Source organism: Dendroctonus ponderosae, unplaced genomic scaffold (genome assembly GCF_020466585.1).
Source record: "Dendroctonus ponderosae isolate FM_Combo_2020 unplaced genomic scaffold, Dpon_F_20191213v2 Dpon_F_20191213_1, whole genome shotgun sequence".
Classification (NCBI taxonomy): Eukaryota; Metazoa; Arthropoda; class Insecta; order Coleoptera; family Curculionidae; genus Dendroctonus; species Dendroctonus ponderosae.
This window is the reverse complement of record NW_026017110.1, coordinates 2,860,344-2,877,575: the sequence shown is the minus strand read 5'-3', so window position 1 is coordinate 2,877,575 and position 17,232 is coordinate 2,860,344. Positions and strand designations below refer to the sequence as shown.

The 17,232-nt window shown below is 36.3% G+C and overlaps 4 protein-coding genes and 1 long non-coding RNA gene across 5 annotated transcripts in view; 2 read left to right on the top strand and 3 right to left on the bottom strand.

Annotated features, from left to right (window-relative positions):
* Window positions 1-7,996, bottom strand: part of LOC125504289 — a 59,541-nt gene extending 51,545 nt beyond the window's left edge. Inside the window, exon 1 of the long non-coding RNA XR_007281407.1 lies at window positions 7,665-7,996. This is a non-coding gene — a long non-coding RNA (uncharacterized LOC125504289). The remainder of the gene's footprint in view (window positions 1-7,664) is intronic.
* Window positions 4,521-6,198, top strand: LOC109545956 (elastin). The gene is made up of 4 exons (XM_019916800.2): window positions 4,521-4,835; window positions 4,965-5,184; window positions 5,536-5,694; window positions 5,752-6,198. The coding sequence occupies exons 1-4, from the start codon at window positions 4,824-4,826 to the stop codon at window positions 5,928-5,930; spliced, it is 570 nt and encodes a 189-aa protein (XP_019772359.1). The 5' UTR covers window positions 4,521-4,823; the 3' UTR covers window positions 5,931-6,198.
* Window positions 7,997-8,113: 117 nt separating the features above from the next.
* LOC109532779 (ubiquitin carboxyl-terminal hydrolase 46) lies at window positions 8,114-12,730 on the top strand. Its single transcript, XM_019897832.2, has 9 exons — window positions 8,114-8,413; window positions 8,834-8,914; window positions 8,969-9,185; window positions 9,246-9,326; window positions 9,574-9,713; window positions 9,819-10,007; window positions 10,087-10,233; window positions 10,291-10,434; window positions 10,750-12,730. The coding sequence occupies exons 1-9, from the start codon at window positions 8,411-8,413 to the stop codon at window positions 10,855-10,857; spliced, it is 1,110 nt and encodes a 369-aa protein (XP_019753391.2). The 5' UTR covers window positions 8,114-8,410; the 3' UTR covers window positions 10,858-12,730.
* On the bottom strand, window positions 10,855-13,463 carry LOC109532778. The gene is made up of 3 exons (XM_048666047.1): window positions 13,211-13,463; window positions 13,062-13,154; window positions 10,855-10,941 (listed from the first exon to the last, which is right to left on the bottom strand). Exons 1-3 carry the CDS (start codon window positions 13,461-13,463, stop codon window positions 10,931-10,933), a joined length of 357 nt encoding a protein of 118 aa, XP_048522004.1. The 3' UTR covers window positions 10,855-10,930.
* Window positions 13,464-13,528: 65 nt separating this feature from the next.
* On the bottom strand, window positions 13,529-17,114 carry LOC125504273. Its single transcript, XM_048666026.1, has 6 exons — window positions 16,712-17,114; window positions 16,367-16,651; window positions 14,935-15,309; window positions 13,970-14,879; window positions 13,824-13,913; window positions 13,529-13,754 (listed from the first exon to the last, which is right to left on the bottom strand). Exons 1-6 carry the CDS (start codon window positions 16,835-16,837, stop codon window positions 13,672-13,674), a joined length of 1,869 nt encoding a protein of 622 aa, XP_048521983.1. The 5' UTR covers window positions 16,838-17,114; the 3' UTR covers window positions 13,529-13,671.
* Window positions 17,115-17,232: the final 118 nt, after the last annotated feature.

Genomic DNA, 17,232 nt, shown 5'->3' with positions numbered 1-17,232 from the left:
GAATATATTTGACATCAATCACTTTAAATAAATCAGTCGACAGTGATATTTTTTATGATTCCATGACGACGTGAAATTATCGCTGTAAGTTTTTTGGAAAATTATCGAATTACCGTTTATTAATACCTTTTTTGCCCTATGGCGTTGCTATGGATGAGTGAAATAATCAAATAAATCCAGTTTCATAAACACAACATTACTTTTTGTTATGGAATTTTAGTTATACAGGGAGGCTTTCTGAGGTGCGCAAAAAATCACAAATTTCGGATAGTAAAATGTGGATGCTTTTGGGAATAAGGTTTTTTTGGTCAAGTATCTAAATGTGATCCGAAGTTTGTTGCGATGAATAGCGCTCCACACGCAGTAAATCCTACTTTTTATAAATTTAAGACGAAAGTCACTATATTTTACCTTTAAATGTACTCGCTTATTCTACAACCTAACAGGACGGTATCTGCGGTTCTGAGTGTATTGTGTAAAACACGAATATTGATATCAAAAATTGATGGTAAAAAAAAAAGAAAAACTAAATCCAATTTGAACTTTTCGCAATCTGTATCTCCTCAATGGTACTTTTAAGCCCTAGGAACATCTTTCCGCGCCTTTTATCAGTAAATCATTAAAGTATTGATAATGCTTCACTGTAAGCTGAAAACGAGGGTTAAAAAACATTCAATTACACAATGCATAAAATAACAGCGACAAAGACTAATTCGCCATGTTATCGTGAATAAGACATTTAACCCTCGCGAGTATTCCCCATTTCGCGCTCTATACCTGTGCCTGATTTCCGCAAGGAGCCTTAAGTGCGAATCAACGGAGGAAACAAATTGCGAATGGGAAAACTGAGTCGAAAATGAGGCTCCGTTCGGAGGAGCAGTGCGTGCGACATTCAATTTCCCTAACGACTCGCTCGGCACTATCTGTCGCTTACACCGCCATATCTCTTTGCCAGAAAACCTCGTTAGTGTCGTCAGGCTTTCTGTTAACTTTGTTTTGCCGTTTGTACAGGTCGGATGAGTAATAAACGCAAAATTTGACTCGCCTAATGGTGTCGTAAAATATAACGGCTTCGTTGCACAAAGACCTTTCATCAGCGCACTATAGCAAGGCTTACCACTTTGATTTTCCTTTTTTTTTCTTATGACAATGTCATCCAATAGGAAACCAGAGCAAATGGGGCACTCGCTCTTAGAGGAGACGGAAATGTTCATATAAATATCATTAGATATGGGCATTTGGGTGCAGTGAATGAAAGCACATCAACTAGCTTAATTTTTTACAAAAAAAATGTCTTAAAAACAATGGAAAACATTTAGACCTGCCCTCCTAGTCAATAAAACTGTTGCTTTATGCATCTTCCATTTGAAGATTTCAGATTATATCGCAGAATCCTAAAGACAACCTTAAACCTGGCAAGCAGCAAACTTCGTATTGTCGCTTCAGTGCATGCTCCTGATATAAGCAAACGGGAAAGCGAAACAGAAGATTTTTATAACACACCAAAAGGGAAATTCGACCCAATATAGGGTCACATCATAAATTAGTGCTAGGCAAAATTGTAATCAAGATCCCACCAAACAAGAAAAAGACCCTAAATATGCCGAAAAGTTAAAGATAGAGTCTTTAGAGGACCCAAACTACGAAGTGGCTTACAAAGAACGACTAGAAGAAACATTCAAGATAAATCCATTGAAAAAGAGAAAAATGCAAACGAACTCTGGACAAAAATAGAATCGAACATATTACAAGCTGCAAAAAAAAGAATAGGAGATAGGAAAATTAACTTAAATGCAACAAAAGTATCAAAGCCATGGTTTACTAGCGACATACGAGATTTAGCGTGCAAAAAAGAAAAGCATAACTACAATATTGTAGTAATAAGACGCCTAACAGTTACGAACAATACTAAGAGAAAAGAAACCACGTAAACTCTAAGATGAAACCTGAAAATTGGACACGGTTTACCAAAGAGATGGAGCGCAGCGCAGTGTGGAAAATGCTTAAAGGCAGAAAAGATCCTATTAGTGAATATAGCAACTTCAATAAAATGCAAGAAGCAGAACAATGGACAGCTTACATCAAAGAACTCCACAATGAAGGTATGAACAAACATGCAGTAGACGGGCAAGGAGAGGGCGACAACGAACAAATCATAGAAATTACAAGCGAATAATTCAGAAATACCACAGAAAAATAAAAAACAGAAAAGTCCCTGGAAAAAATCCAGGAATTCAATATCAGTTTGTTCATGCTGAAGAGGACCAAAGATTATTTACAAAACACACGTATTAAGTATAAAGTATTTTTATTATTATACTATTAAAGTATAAAGACCAGGGTCAATTAACTATGAATTCAAAGCTTCAAACAGACAAAGATCATAGCAGTAAAGCGAAGTTCAACTAGACGGGTATTTATAATGAAAATACGTGTGTTTTATGAACGAAGAACTTCCTGGGCGGGCATTTAAACGAATTCAGTAGTGTATAATAAAGAGAAAAGAACAAGCTTTGGCAATAGAACAATTCGCCAAGTACCTTTGCCACTATGCTCTAAGCGCATCTCATTAAAAGCCGTTTGTTCCGAGTGGCGCTGAGGACATTTGACAAACGGCACAATTGCCTTCGTAAAGCTGAGAGCCAACCCGTTAGTGTTGCTCGTTCGAGCATCCCAGTCATGTTTAAGCGAAATTAAGCTAATGCCGATAGTGGCTTTTGATTGTTTCAAAATAATTATTAGACTCGGTCGAGTCGGGAGAGAATTTCCGGCCGGAAGATAATTAGACGAATTGAGAGCGACATGGCACACATTTGGAATTATTCGTATTGCAGCCGCTTCTTGAGCGAGAAGCAATTGAATATTTGAAGAAAACCTATGAGTTGATAAACTTGCAGATTGTCATTTTGAAAAATTCATTTTCAAATCAGTATGGTAAACATTTCAAATTTCATATTTCAAAACAGCAAAATCTCATTTTGCTGTTTCCATACCGTTTAGCAGCAATCGATGCCGAGATAAAAGTCTGTTTCTTCGATTCACACATCGTCAAATCATGCGAAACTAATCCAACAAACCGTTATAAAAATACATAAATTAAACATTTATCATATACGATGTTAACCTAGGAAGGAAAGTGATAAACGTAAATCAATGGAATTATCTTGGCAATTCCTTAGGAGTGGTCGCCGATAGCCATGGACTACTGATCTATATGAAGAAAGAAGCTGCACATCGGGAGCTTGCCAATTTAGTTTTAAACGGAAATAAAGTTGAATAAAATATAATTTGTAGGTACATAAGAGTGTTAAATGACACATAGGAAAAGTGACAAAGTAAATAGAAAATTACTTAAGCAATTTCATTAATTTATTGTGCGGCCAATAAAAAATATCCGATAGATAGCAAGGAACAAGCCCAAAGAAATCACGCTGATAGCATGACTTAACAACAGTCCGCTCTTGCATTAGTCGCAGTAGCCATATGCATAATTCTCGTATACTCATTTTTTCCATGGGTTGTTTATTGGAATATTTATCAGGTTATCGTATTTGAAGGTTGATATACCTACGCCCATATGATAATATTGCATAGCTAAGCGCATTTTATGCGTTTTGTTAAACTACCGGTGTTTTAATATAAATAATAAAAAAAACGCCCTGAAGAGAGCATCAATCATTAATAAATAAGGAATAAAGTAAGCGCACAATTTTTACTTCGGACAAACGGAACGAATGAAAATGAATATGTGCCTTATTTTAAATGAGATTTTGGAATCTAAACTTGATGACCGCTTGCTGCCGTGATTGAAGACAAAAGCAATAAATGGCCAAAATAAAATCAACATATTTTGGAGTCAATGCAAAAAATTATATTTAAATAAGTCCACGGATCAAGAAAATTATGAAAATCCGCGCTAGAAAAGAACCCGAAATGTGACATAAATTAAGCATAACAAACGCATCTGAAAAGATGCATGCGTCCGTGCGTAATAATATTTAAAATAATATTTTAATCGTTCCGTTCGTCCGAGATGAATAAATGCCCGTTTATCTTTTTTTCAGCTGATATAAGGTGAGCGCGAATTCGTTCGCATCAGACAAACAAAAACGAAAAAAAATAAATTTTGCCTTATTTTAAACGAGAAAACGCACATACTATAAGTATGTTATAGGAATTAATAAACGAAAAATTTTGAATCAAAAACCAGGTTTTTCCTTCAAAGATGTCTTCGGACGATTTGCAAGACAAATTTACATCGTTCAGATTTCTTATGGAAAAAAGTACGTGTTGAAACCATTTTTGTTTGTTCTAACGCAACTAACAATGTTAAATCTGAAAAACTTTGGAAAAAAAATCGGCGCTCCAATACATAAACTTTATGAGCTCAGGCTGCTCTAAATGCAGACTAAAAAGAAATATTAAACAGGAAGAACAGAAAACGTTATAAAAGTAGCCTTTAAGTGTCAGATTCATTAAAGTTAAATTAGCTTGGCATAACATAACTTATTTTGACTTTATATCGAACACCCTGTTTAAATTTTGACTTAAATTTACGTTCCAAAGCCGAACATCGAGCTCCTAACAGCAACAAAAACGCATTTCATCCTTCGTATAGTAAGTTAAAAAAAAAGAACTATTTCCCGTTAAACTGCGTGCATTGTCGCCGACATCTAGGCGATTTACCCACATTTGCAAACCTTGCGTAAGACACCTATACCAAGGAAGACGAAGGTCACAAAGAACTAAAGCAGTATATAAATCAGGGTGGTTACTGATAATAGCACATTGTTCAGCACAATTAGCAGGTTACGAACAGCAACATGCAAGCCGTGGTAAGTACCTACCTCCTCAAAATAACGTTTTTTCCGTTCGACTATTCTCATTTTTCAACTTGATATTGTAAGTGTTTTTGAAAGTTTCAATTTGTTCCTTAATAAAAATATTTTTGTTCTAATTTGCAGATTTTAGTAGCCCTTTGCGCCTTTACCGCAACCCTGGCAAGTCCCAGTGGTTTGGGTTTGGGTTTGGGACTGGGGCTAGGAGGAACCGTGTTGAGCACGGGAGGTATTGCTGTACCTGGAATTGCCACTGGAGCCGTACTTTCTCCCGCAATCTCCACTGGAGCTGTGATTTCTCCCGGAATTGCCACTGGAGCCATCGTTGGCGGGGCTAAAACCACTGGTAAGCAACTTTAGCAACAAAGTTGCCTCTTACTTAAGTCCAACCAATCCCCTTATGGTTCATTGGGAACCAATCATCTCTCACTTCTCATTCAAAGCTCTTCATTGAACATGCTTCCTTTTTTGATGTTCCTTCAACAATTTGCTTTGCTTGTCTGTTTTCTGCTTTTTATGATACAACCCATTTTTGCTGTGTGCTTTGCCCGACTTCCAGTGACTTTGACATAGAAAAACCTCCACATTCACATCAATCACACAATGTGTCTTCTCATAGAGTTAGCTAAGAGCCTTTTGCAAGGTTGACCGCCGTAAAACATTCAAAGAAGCTTATCTATGTGGAATTTGTCCCCAGGTGCCATTGTTGCTGGACCCACTTCTGCTGGATCAATTTCCGTAGGCCCCTCTAGCTCTGGAGGCATCGTAGCTGGACCTGCTGTACCTGGAGTGGTATCCGCTGGTGCCGTTCTTGGACTTGGTGCTCCCGCTTTAGTGGCTCCTGCTCTTGGTGCTGGTAAGACATTTCTTCTGCGATGTTTCCAGCATTTGCTCTAATTGCCGCTCTCCTTAGGTGTTATCACCAATGGAGGTGGAGCTATTGGAGTGAGCGCTCACGGTGCTGTCGTCAGCGGACCCCCAACTGCCCCCGCTGCTATTATTGGGCCCTCCGGTGCTATTAAAGCTAGCGGTCTGTGGGGACCAACCCTTGTTGGAGGCCCTGCTGCCCTTGGACTGGGATTAATTAAATAATTTAATGTAAACCATACGAAACACCTCTCTTGACTGTAGGCGGATTTAGGTAATTTGACTTTCTTCCCCTGTAGTGCAAACAATTCTTCTTCTATACCAAGCTGGCATGATCGTTCTCAGCGCTGTACTGTCCAATCCGTCTACTTTAACGATAGAGTGTTTCTGGGATTCACATTTTTTATTTCACTACGCACTGCCTCGTCGTTTTTTGTGTTATATACTTATAGCTGTGTTTATATAAAGTGTTCAATAAAGAAGTACATGCTCAGATATATTTTCATTGAATATGGATTCACCCACTAACTAGTGTCTGCTTGCCTTCATTCGGAAATGAAGCCGCTGAAACTTCGAATCTTTTAAGCCTTGCTAATTTTTTTGTTTGCTGTTTTGACCATCAGACTCGTTTTTTCCTATCATCTACTTTACGTTTCCTCTCTAAATCCACTTTTAGTCGGGCATTTGTGTTCGTAGGAGTGTTGTGTTTCGTTCGGCACGAATTTATTTCTGATGCTTCAAATAAAAAATCACGAAAGTTGATTTGACAAGAATTTTTCTGTTTAATTATTTATTTTTGTCAGAAATTCTTCACAGTCAGAAAAACTGATCAATATTGGCTGTTAAAAAATCCGCTAAATGGGAGAGCAATTTCAGCATTTCCTGATGTTAAGGAAGTTCAGTGCATTTAATATAATTATACTTAGTGTCAAAATTAATTAAAAAACGTTAGTTCTTAAAGCGCCAGATCCTGACGACTGTTCCACTATGAGAGCATGTTAAGGTACGAGGTTCGGTTCAACCGTATTTGAGATACCTATAAATTGAAATGTTGAAGCATTTTGTACAATTTGCATATATCTTTTTAAATGCGAATTTCAATTTAAAGCAGTTAATTTGGTGAATTGTGCAAGGGATCTTATGTAAAGTATGAGTACTATGAATCATAACACTTCTAAAAAAACACGTCCATTTTCACAAACAAATTATTGATATCACAGTACAAAATTGGCATTTGTAAATTCAAGAAAGGGAACATTTGGGATTAAATTCTACCGGATTAAGATACAATTTGAACACTCCCCACACTCAATAATACATTCAGTTTCACTCAGATGCTGCTGTTCAATAACAAAGTCATTTCCACACCTACATTGACGAAAAGCCTGCCCATCGTCATCTAAGCAGATATCAACTTTCCAAAACTCCGCATATATCAGGGAGTGTTCGTTGAAACTATCAGCCAGCAGGGAAGAATCGTAGTCTTTGCGAGACTTGTAATCTTTAAGAACCTTATAGGCCTTGTCGATTTGCACAAACTTATCCGGCGTGTGGCCCCCTTTGTCCGGATGGTGTTTTTTCACTAGCCGATGATAGTTTTGCTTAATTTCGTCCAAAGTAGCAGTGGGGCTGCACTCGAGCACCACATAGAAATTTTCCATCTGAACACCGAACTGTTTAATAAAACGATTCCAAGCAGCACACTAATCCGGAAAATTAACGCAAGTATTGAAGACAACTAATCAGTTTCGAAAAAATGCAGATTTAAGGACAATATTTTGAGAAACACATTTGAGGTTATGTTTACCAGCAATTGCAGCGCTGCTGCGAATAAACAAAAAACTCTCCTAACTCATAGTAGTGATGTTGCCAGACATTTTTCCGTTTTTCGCCGCTTCGGTTTCAATGTTAAATGTTCATATTTTCCAGTTTTTTTAGAAAAAATCAGTTTTAACGTACCGTAAAAGCTGACAGGGACGCCAAACACTTTTCAAACTTCAAAAAAACTTAACTGCGGTTGGTTTCCATGGCAATTATGGCCGGCCGGCAAAAGTGTTCAAATGTTTTATAATTTCAAGAAGCCAGTGCTTCAAAACACTTTGAGCTGGGTTTAAACTGTTTTGCAAAAACCGTGGGACTGATTTAATCAACCTTTCAGTGTTTTACCTGTAAACTAACTTTCATCGAGTTCAACCAAATATTTAGAGGGAGTATTATGTGGCACAGTTTCCATTTCAATGTACATTCCTTTAATGTTGTTTTTATATACAAATCAGAAGAACAAAAAAAAAACCTTTAAAACTCGAAAAAAAAGTCTTGTTCAACTTACCCGCTCCCATCATGGCAACTCACTCCAGATTGTCAAATCGTGACTAGCTAAGTAGGGTCCAACGAAAATCCAGCGCTAGACACGACATTAATAATCAGAAAAACATGTTAACAGCACTTTTATGAAAATTTAGGCAGATTTATGGAAATAACCATGAAAAAGTCGTCTGCCACTTGCATGAAAAACCCTTTCTTTATTTTTAACTCAGTGCAAACTGGTAAAATTAGGTTAGAATGAACGCGAGCCACTTCATTGGTAAACTCGTTGCATCCAATTGGTAACAGCTGTCAAATATGCAATAATGGGGCTGGATTGTTTATTATTTGTGTTAAATGGCCCATTTTTAACTTAAACGTGATGGATTAGTCACTATAATATGGTAAGCAACCACCTTTCGATTGATATTACCGCTGGATGGGAACAGTAACGTTGTACCTGCATTGTTTCACTTCAAACCATCACCATCAACTTGAGTGTGCAAACATTATTGGAATATCTATTTACTTAGATTTTTAGATAGTTCCTGGACTTAACGCCCAAACTATATAGAAGCACCTAATATGCCTGGGTGGGTTCCATGGGGCTGAGTAAATCACCTAATTGTTTACACAATTTTATTGGCACTTAATTGAGTTATGTCAGCCTGTGGATTCTAAGCCACAAATTGCCACTCTGTAGCCCCAAAAGCTTTTCACACCAGCCTAGTGTCTGGTTTCCACATATTTTAATCGTTTGACTTTTAACTTAAAGCCTCTGCTCAAAACGCAGCCTTACTAATATGAAACTCGCTCATTTCCAGGGTACCAATATTTCCCAACTGGAGAGAGATATTGGGTCGGAGCAGTTTCCTTGCAATGAACACTACTTCGGTTTAGTGAACGTAAGTTCGGCCACATATTCCAAACAGTTACACTCACCGCTTACCGTTTTTTAGTTTGGGAACACTTGCTATAGCAACTCAGTGCTTCAGGCCTTGTATTTCTGTAAGCCCTTCAGGGACAAGGTGCTGGAGTATAAGGCCAAGAACAAGAGGACTAAAGAGACGTTGCTCACATGTTTGGCCGATCTGTTTCACAATATCGCCACTCAGAAGAAGAAAGTCGGATCTATTGCCCCAAAAAAGTTCATTGCCAGGCTGAGGAAGGAGAAAGGTACCTACAATAGTCCATTAAAACTGGCGCTTTGTTATGCAGGTTGTTGTTCGGTTTCAGAGGAATTCGATAACTACATGCAGCAAGATGCCCATGAATTTCTTAACTTCTTAATCAACCACATTAGTGAAATTATTTTGGGTAAGTAGCTTATACATTTTAACTTTACATTTAGCAGAACATTTTAAGGCAATAAGGATGCTCAAGCTCAAGCTCAATTTATTTGTTTGATATACACACGTTCAGATTTTTTTGCAATTTCCTCGTCACTGAGGTAAACTGCCAGCTGAAAGCTCACTTTCAAAGGCTTCCTATACAAAAAAGTACTGGTAGTCAAAAACCTCTAAAGGCTATAAAAGGAGCACAAATACATTTTTTTGTGTTTCAGCTGAAAGGCAACAGAACAGTACCAATAACTCTTCAGCCACAACTAATAATGTTATTAAGAATAAGGGGGCTGGAGAAAATGGTACAACCACCTTACCGCAAAACCATCCGGAACCCACATGGGTGCAGGAAATTTTTCAGGTATGAATCATTCCTGGCAAATAACTATAATAAGTAGTAGGTAGTTAATTTAATCTACCAGATTTTCGCGTATTTACTGTGTTAATGCTACTTGCTGTTTTTCAGGGAATTCTTACGAGTGAAACAAAGTGCCTGAATTGCGAGAACATCAGCAGCAAAGACGAGGACTTTTTCGATTTGCAAGTGGACATTGAACAAAACACATCGATCACGCATTGTTTGCGGTGTTTTAGTAATACAGAGACACTGTGTAGTGATAATAAATTTAAGTGTGATAATTGTAGCAGTTATCAGGTAAGTTAAAAAAATGCCCACTGTTTACTGCATTATTCTTATCACTCCTTGCACACTGTTATATGAGGTTTGTATTTAGGAAGCCCAAAAAAGAATGCGGGTGAAGAAACTGCCGACCATCCTAGCCCTACACCTTAAGAGGTTCAAATATGTAGAACAGTACAATAGGCATATAAAAGTTTCCCATCGAGTGGTATTTCCACTTGAACTTAGGCTATTTAATACAGTGAGTATTTCCGAATCCACTCAGTCTATGAAATACGATTTGCAATTGACTTTTTAGTCTGATGATGCAGTCAATCCTGATAGGTTGTATGACCTAGTAGCAGTTGTGATACATTGTGGGAGTGGTCCGAATCGGGGTCACTACATTAGCATAGTCAAAAGCCATGGCTTTTGGTTACTATTTGATGATGATCAAGTCGATGTAAGTGTTTATTTTACTGACTTAACATTATTTAAGGAACAAGGTAAATAAAAGAGTTATTTAAACAAATAAAATGCATTTTTTGCTCTATTGTGAATATTGATATAAAATAACTATAATAAAAAACTTTCTTTGTTGATAAGTCAAAACTTATCAAAACAATATGATGTCTAGTCGAACTACATAAAACATTAACAACTTATAAATCTAAGATAGTAGCTAAATAATAGGATGTACTTTTAGTTACTCTTACACTTACAACTAAAACGATTTGATAGTATAGTGAGAATAAGATCATGTTCCTTTATTTTCCAGAAAATTGAGTCGTCGGCAATCGAGGACTTCTACGGTCTCGCAGCCGATACGCAGAAATCGTCGGAAACTGGCTATATTCTATTCTATCAAAGTCGTGAGAGTTTATGAGTCGCCTTTGATGCCTTAGTAGATGTGCCGTTCTCCAGGTCTTGGGCCTCGGGTAAGGATCCCATGAGGTGGCTTAGGCGATTTCTAACAAAAACCAGTTGAAGTGATTTAAATGGCAAATACAACAATGTATTCAGAGTGTGTGGGCATTGCCCAAATGTTACTAAAACTACCATCTTAATTTTGAATTGAAGAAATTGGTTTTTGTTTGATACGCGTTTACACTGCGAACATTTCCGTGAAGTCTGAAGTTTAATATTTAGCGGAAGTGTAACTAGAGTATTTATCTATAAAAAAACAGCAGTTTGGAAACCAATCGGCATCTTGTAGTTTTTACTCAAAAAATATTGGCTAAATTCAACCTTTTTGTTAGCTTTCCATATCCTACAATTGAATTCAATTTGAATGACATTCCAATAGATAGTCACTCGACATATTGCCAATAGCTGAAGAAACTATTAGAATTTAATGTAATGTGATTTTAGCAATGTGTTTAAGAAATTCGAAACGTTGATGGGCCACCAACAAACTCTTTAAAATGCAAATACATCTTTTTATACACCATAAAACAATAAGGATTGTAAAAAACGGCTTGTACATATACTTAAATTATACCGAATATGTAAATTGCTACCATTTTGCTGTTGGCGTGTATCTTTTGATCTAAAAGTGTTGAGCGGCACTTAAGGATGATAAAAATTGGCTCTACGCTGTTCAGTTTCTCTATCGAATGTTTAATAATTATCCATAAACTATACATATTCAAAGTCATAATATTAGTAACATTCGCATCTAACTAAAGGACCATGTGAGTGGAAAAAGTAAACATGTCGTACACATTTGCTTCTCTCGGTTCTATGCACATAAATTAATTACTTTTCGTTTACAAGCCAAAGTTTAAGTGGTTTATTGCTTCATCAATTCGTAGTATCGAATTGTTCATTGGTGTATGTTGCATGTATGTGATGAGTGCAATACGAATTAATCTATTTATTTAATGGTTCCTTGGATGTTGGTTTTTACAAGTTGGCAACTATCGCGGACAAAATTAGTATGTTAAGTTGTAACAGTATTAAAGTGTGTCTTAATGTTGAAGTACAATTTGAATTGAAAATTGTTGTAAAAACCCTGACTGGATTGCCTCTACTTAAGTATCCTAATACCAAATTAAGACACATATAACAAAACTGATCTGCGATAAGTCGTTGTAAAAACAATTATCTGAATTATTGCCTTCGAGGCAATTTTGAATGTTTCAAGTCTACTATTTCGACTGTGCCTAATTTAGAACCATCCAAATTGTATATAGGTGCCTATTCTAAATGTGTGTAAAAGTGTTCACTACAACATACTTTGGACTTGTGTTGCTTTTAAAAATAATGAATGTTTTGAATATGGATGTATTAAGAGAATACACGAAAGCACTTTTTTATATATCAACTGATAATTTGCCACAACGTTCCTTCCGTAGTTATGCCGACACGATTAATTCAACTCTATTTTTTTTTAAAACTCTTTGCATTTCCGAAAATTGAAATTTAATAATCAATTGTGGTGTAGTTGTGGACTTTTAGTTTGTTTATATTTCCGGCCAATGAGTTGTGTATGTGCATAGAGTATAAAGTATGTAGCAATAAACAAATAATTTCAATCAAAAGTGTATAAAAATTATATAAAATATATCGAACTAATTTATCTATTTATAAGAAAGTGTTAATTCAGGGTTACACCTTTGTAAAATGTCTCTAAAATGTATGTATATTTGTTCATGTTCATCTAGTTTAGAATTATTACTACGCAAAAGCTGCTTCTTGGCAGATACTGTTTTTATTTTGTAAATAATATAATAAATATTATTATGACTTTTATCAAATGTGCGTACTCGTATCTTATTCAATTTTCACTCGTTTTATTTTCGATGTTGATGTTGAGCAAACTTGAGAAGTCGCCATTGATTACATCAACAATTTTACGTCCAAAGGAATAGTTCTGGAAATACCAAAAATGTTTCCGGTAAAGAACTACATACTGTATTTCATTTTGTTATCCATAAGACAGGGTCAGAACTTTCGTTTGCAGGGGTGCAAGTGCTGTTGTAATCTTTTGTAGGTTCAATGTCCAAGAGAAAGTCTGACAAAACCATTTTTTTGAATAAAATGGGCCTAACAATTCAAGATTAAAATAATATTCCAAAAATAACTTACGCAAGGTATCTGACAAACAATCATCATAATCCTCATCCTCGACAGACTTTATGCTGTGCGCCTCACAGTGATCTGCTTCAATATTTTCGTCATCTAAAACAAAATCGCAATAAATGTATGTGAATTCAGTGTAGTTATGACGGATCTACCATTCGGGGCATTCTCAGCGTCGAGCGATTTCTCATTTTTATCAGTTAGCTCCTCATGGGTTGCACTGTTCTCTTTAATTAATTGTGAATTTTGAATATCAGAATCACATTCAGTGCCGCTAGATGAACTAACACCTAGAGAACTCTGAGCTTCTCTAAGCTCAGCAAGCGTAGCAATTGCGTCTTCGGTGCTGGATTCCAATTTTGAGTCAGTTACCTCGATCTCACTGTCTGAAGTAGAAAATCGTTTCATTTCTCGACACTTGAGTTTGATAAACGTTGATAAACAAACATTTTTACAAAATAAAGTTCAAACAGTCTATGCGAACAGTTTATTTTTGAATTCTAGGAATACCAACAATGTTTCCAGTAAAAAACAATTACAAATTGTATTTCATTTTGTTAGCTACTAATCTATACTAAAAACAAAAACATAACTGTAACTAAATTACAACATTTATCTATAAAACAGAGTCAGAACCTTCGTTTGCAGGGGTGCAAGTGCTGTTGTCATCGTTTGTAGGTTCAATGTCCAAGTAAAGATCTAACAAAATCAATTTTGTGAATAAAATAGCCCTAGCAATTCGATATTAAAATTTCCAAATGGACTTACGCAAGCTATCTGGCAAACAATCATCATCTTCCGACTCGACAGAATTTGTGCTGTGTTTCTCAAAGTTATCTGCTTCAACATCGTCGACTTCTAAACCAAAAGCGCAATAAATTTATGTGAGTTCTGTCTAGTTGTGTCTGATTTACCTTGTGACGCATCCTCAGCTTCGAGTGGTTTCTCAGTTTTATCAGCCAGCTTCTTTTCATGGGTTGCACTGTTCTCTTTGATTAATTGTGAATTGTTAATATGAGAACCATCTTCAGTGTCTCTAGACGAAGTTACATGAAGAGAATTCTGAGCTGCTCTCAACTCAGCAAGCGTAACAATTGTGTCTTCGCTGATGGATTCTACCTTTAAGTCAGCTACCTCGATATCACTGTCTAAAGTAGCAAATCGTCTCATTTCTTTGGTCTCGATACATTTCACTTGATTGAAGTCGGTGAATATATCTGTTTGATCACTACATAATGACGAATTGTCTTCTTCTTGTTTGATTACCAGATCAGCAAGCGTAATTTCCAAACTTAAAACGTCTTCACTTTCTTTCGCATCTATTGGCGACTGCTTGAGCACATTGTTCTGGCTCACCTTAACGGATGAGCATAATGCATCGAACAGATCAACTGGCTCAAATGGACCAGAAGCATCAGTCTTTGCTTGATTAATTGCATCAATTTTCGGCCTTTTTACACTTAGTGAGTCCAGTTCATTAGATTTGATTTCCGAATTACTTTCTTCAGGTGTTGTTCTCTTCAAAGTTTTTGACGAATTTTCCTCATTAGTAATTAACTCTGATAACGCCTTTTTCAACAAATAGTTCTTCAGGGGGCTATCAGGCGTCTCTAATTCGTCCGTAAATAACTCTTGTATTTCGTCATTGTTTTGGGAACTTAACTCAACATCACCTTCTGTTGATAATTTGGCTTCATCACCGTCCTGTTGCGCTGTATGGATTAATTCATCGAGATTTGCTTTCAAAATTCTAACTATCAGTTGTTTAGTTTTCGGATTTTGCTGGCGCGCTTTCAAAACGCGTTTGGGTTTACTTGTTTTGACCTACAAAAAGTTTCTATTTTTATTAATTTAGACCCCGGAAATGCACGGAATTTACCTGTTTATTGAGACTCTTCTTTGGTTTTTTGTTTTTGACTGTTTTTGCTCTCTTCTGATTCTTCCGAGGCTTCTCAACTTGAGTTGACACTTTAACTGATGTTAAAGCACTCTTTAAGCTGACGAACGCAATCTGGTCCAACAGACGTGTATCATTTTTGTACTCGTCAACATTAAATTCAGAATATTTCAGGGGCTTCAAATGATTCAAACCCAGTCCAGTTTTTGTCGGTTTTGATCTTGTCTTTGACTTCAAATCGACGTTCGGCCCATTGTGCAGCTTACATTGATTATCAGGCCCCTCTTTACCACGGGGTAACTTATTTCGGGTTATCTGGCGTTTTGTTGTTCGGCAACGGGAATTTTGTAGTTTCGACTGGAACATTAAATGCAATTTTTAAGCATTTGCGAATGTACTGCCAACTGGCGTTTGGGATTCATTCATTGAAGAATAATGAGTTTAATATGTTAAAAACATATTATAGATAGAGAAAGACAATTTGAAAATTTGGGAGTGCACGTTCGCATTTTAAAGAACTGCCCTTGCTCTCAACATGATTCTTCTATTAGAATTGAAGAAAATTGAAACACGCCTATCTATCTATTTTTTTTATTTTGATAATAATTGTATATACTTTCCTGACTGTGTTTCAATTCCAAATCAAAATTAATTCCTGGGTTTCAGTCATTTATTGTCTTTATTTATCAATTAAAATACGTGTCGGTGTATTTTTCCACCATCATCAGTTTTTCTAAAATAACATATTTAAAAAAAAATTTCATGAATTTAAAAAACAATCACAGTTCGTCAACAGCCTCATCATATCACACAGTAAAATACATCACAATTGCAACACTTTAAAACATAAAGAATGAGAAACTTTAGAATGTTTTTAAAGTGTTGCAATTGTGATGTATTTATATGTGTAAATATGATGAGGCTTTTGACGAACTGTGATTGTTTTTAAATTAATGAAATTTTTTTTTAACTGTGTCATTTTAGAAAAACTGATGATGGTGGAAAAATACACCGAAACGTATTTTAATTGTTAAATAAAGACAATAAATGACTGAAACCCAGGAATTAATTTTGATTTGATAATAATATCAATAATTTTTTTATTGAAGAAAGATATGGACCAAATCCGTTTTTCTGCCCTTGCATTCACATGTGTCTGGTATTTTAAAATGAGCACTGAAATGTTGGAGGTTTACAATCAAAGACAGTTTTAACGAATCAAGTATTCTAATAGTGAGTTGAATGGTGCTGATTTTGGGTCTCAAAGGAAAATGATTACTGACAAAACACCAACGGTTTTAGTTGTGTTGTTCTTTCTCCAAGTCCATTAAGGATTGTTAGAAAGCTTAGCAACAATTTCCGGTGGAATGTCAAAAGTCCCGCTAATTATGTGGGATCTGTGGGCCATACTTACAACTCTCTTGAGAAAATGCTCTTTAATCACGTTGAGCCGCTCTAGGTGAGCTATGCAGGGTAAACAAACTGCACATTTCTTCTTCCGCTTGGCATTAATGTTCTCCAACAGAACATCGAAATGCGACCATTCCGTTATGTTGACTAAATGCTCAACATTCCGGCAAATACTGCAACGGTGGTTTAATGTGGAGAACGTTCCAAGGCTTTCTTCATATTGTACCACTTGAAGCATATGGGCAAGACAAAAACAGCACACTTGGAGCTCCGATGATATTTCCTTAATCTGCAACAGCAATGAGAAGAGTGTTTGAGAGGTTTACCGGCAATCAGCAGCAATGTTTACCATGGGAACACCTATGTAACTCTTCAATGTTTCCGGCAAAAAGGCGGCGATCTTGGTATGGTCAAAAGGCACTATTACTGGGCCGCTTACCGCACATAACCCGCACGTCCCAGGCGTTAATTTCATTGTGGAAATTGGAATTAGCCAGTTTTAAACAGCATAAAAGTTTAACGCACAGAACATACCCCCTGATTCTGTGATTTAGCGTCATTTACACATAATACTCACAATATAACCAAGATTATCAAAAGCCCTAGAAACACACCACAGAACAGGGGGGATATTTTGTGGAAAACACAGAACATACCCCTTAGAACTGAAACTGCAATTATAGGTTATGGAGATAAATTCGGCTCTCGACCTATTGGTATGAGCACAGAAACTATGGGAATGTGAGGAATTACTCCGATATTTGACTGCATTGACTTGCATTCACCAAATATATCGGGTCAATAAAAAAATCCTGTTATGTAATATTTTATTCAATACGTAGTCAATAAATCAGTTACAACCATGTTTTG

What these genes read in the sequence shown, in the direction of transcription:
- LOC125504273 (XM_048666026.1), bottom strand. Translation starts at nt 16,837, where the DNA reads ATGAAATTAACGCCTGGGACGTGCGGGTTATGTGCGGTAAGCGGCCCA. An exon ending in GTTACATAGGTGTTCCCATG is followed by an intron (nt 16,652 to 16,711) that starts GTAAACATTGCT and finishes TTGCTGTTGCAG; the next exon opens with ATTAAGGAAATATCATCGGA. An exon ending in AGAAGAGTCTCAATAAACAG is followed by an intron (nt 14,880 to 14,934) that starts GTAAATTCCGTG and finishes AACTTTTTGTAG; the next exon opens with GTCAAAACAAGTAAACCCAA.
- LOC109545956 (XM_019916800.2), top strand. An exon ending in TGGCGGGGCTAAAACCACTG is followed by an intron (nt 5,185 to 5,535) that starts GTAAGCAACTTT and finishes ATTTGTCCCCAG; the next exon opens with GTGCCATTGTTGCTGGACCC. An exon ending in GGCTCCTGCTCTTGGTGCTG is followed by an intron (nt 5,695 to 5,751) that starts GTAAGACATTTC and finishes CGCTCTCCTTAG; the next exon opens with GTGTTATCACCAATGGAGGT.
- LOC109532778 (XM_048666047.1), bottom strand. Translation starts at nt 13,463, where the DNA reads ATGAAACGATTTTCTACTTCAGACAGTGAGATCGAGGTAACTGACTCA. An exon ending in CGCTGAGAATGCCCCGAATG is followed by an intron (nt 13,155 to 13,210) that starts GTAGATCCGTCA and finishes ATTTTGTTTTAG; the next exon opens with ATGACGAAAATATTGAAGCA.
- LOC109532779 (XM_019897832.2), top strand. An exon ending in GGGTGCAGGAAATTTTTCAG is followed by an intron (nt 9,714 to 9,818) that starts GTATGAATCATT and finishes GCTGTTTTTCAG; the next exon opens with GGAATTCTTACGAGTGAAAC. An exon ending in TTGATGATGATCAAGTCGAT is followed by an intron (nt 10,435 to 10,749) that starts GTAAGTGTTTAT and finishes TTTATTTTCCAG; the next exon opens with AAAATTGAGTCGTCGGCAAT.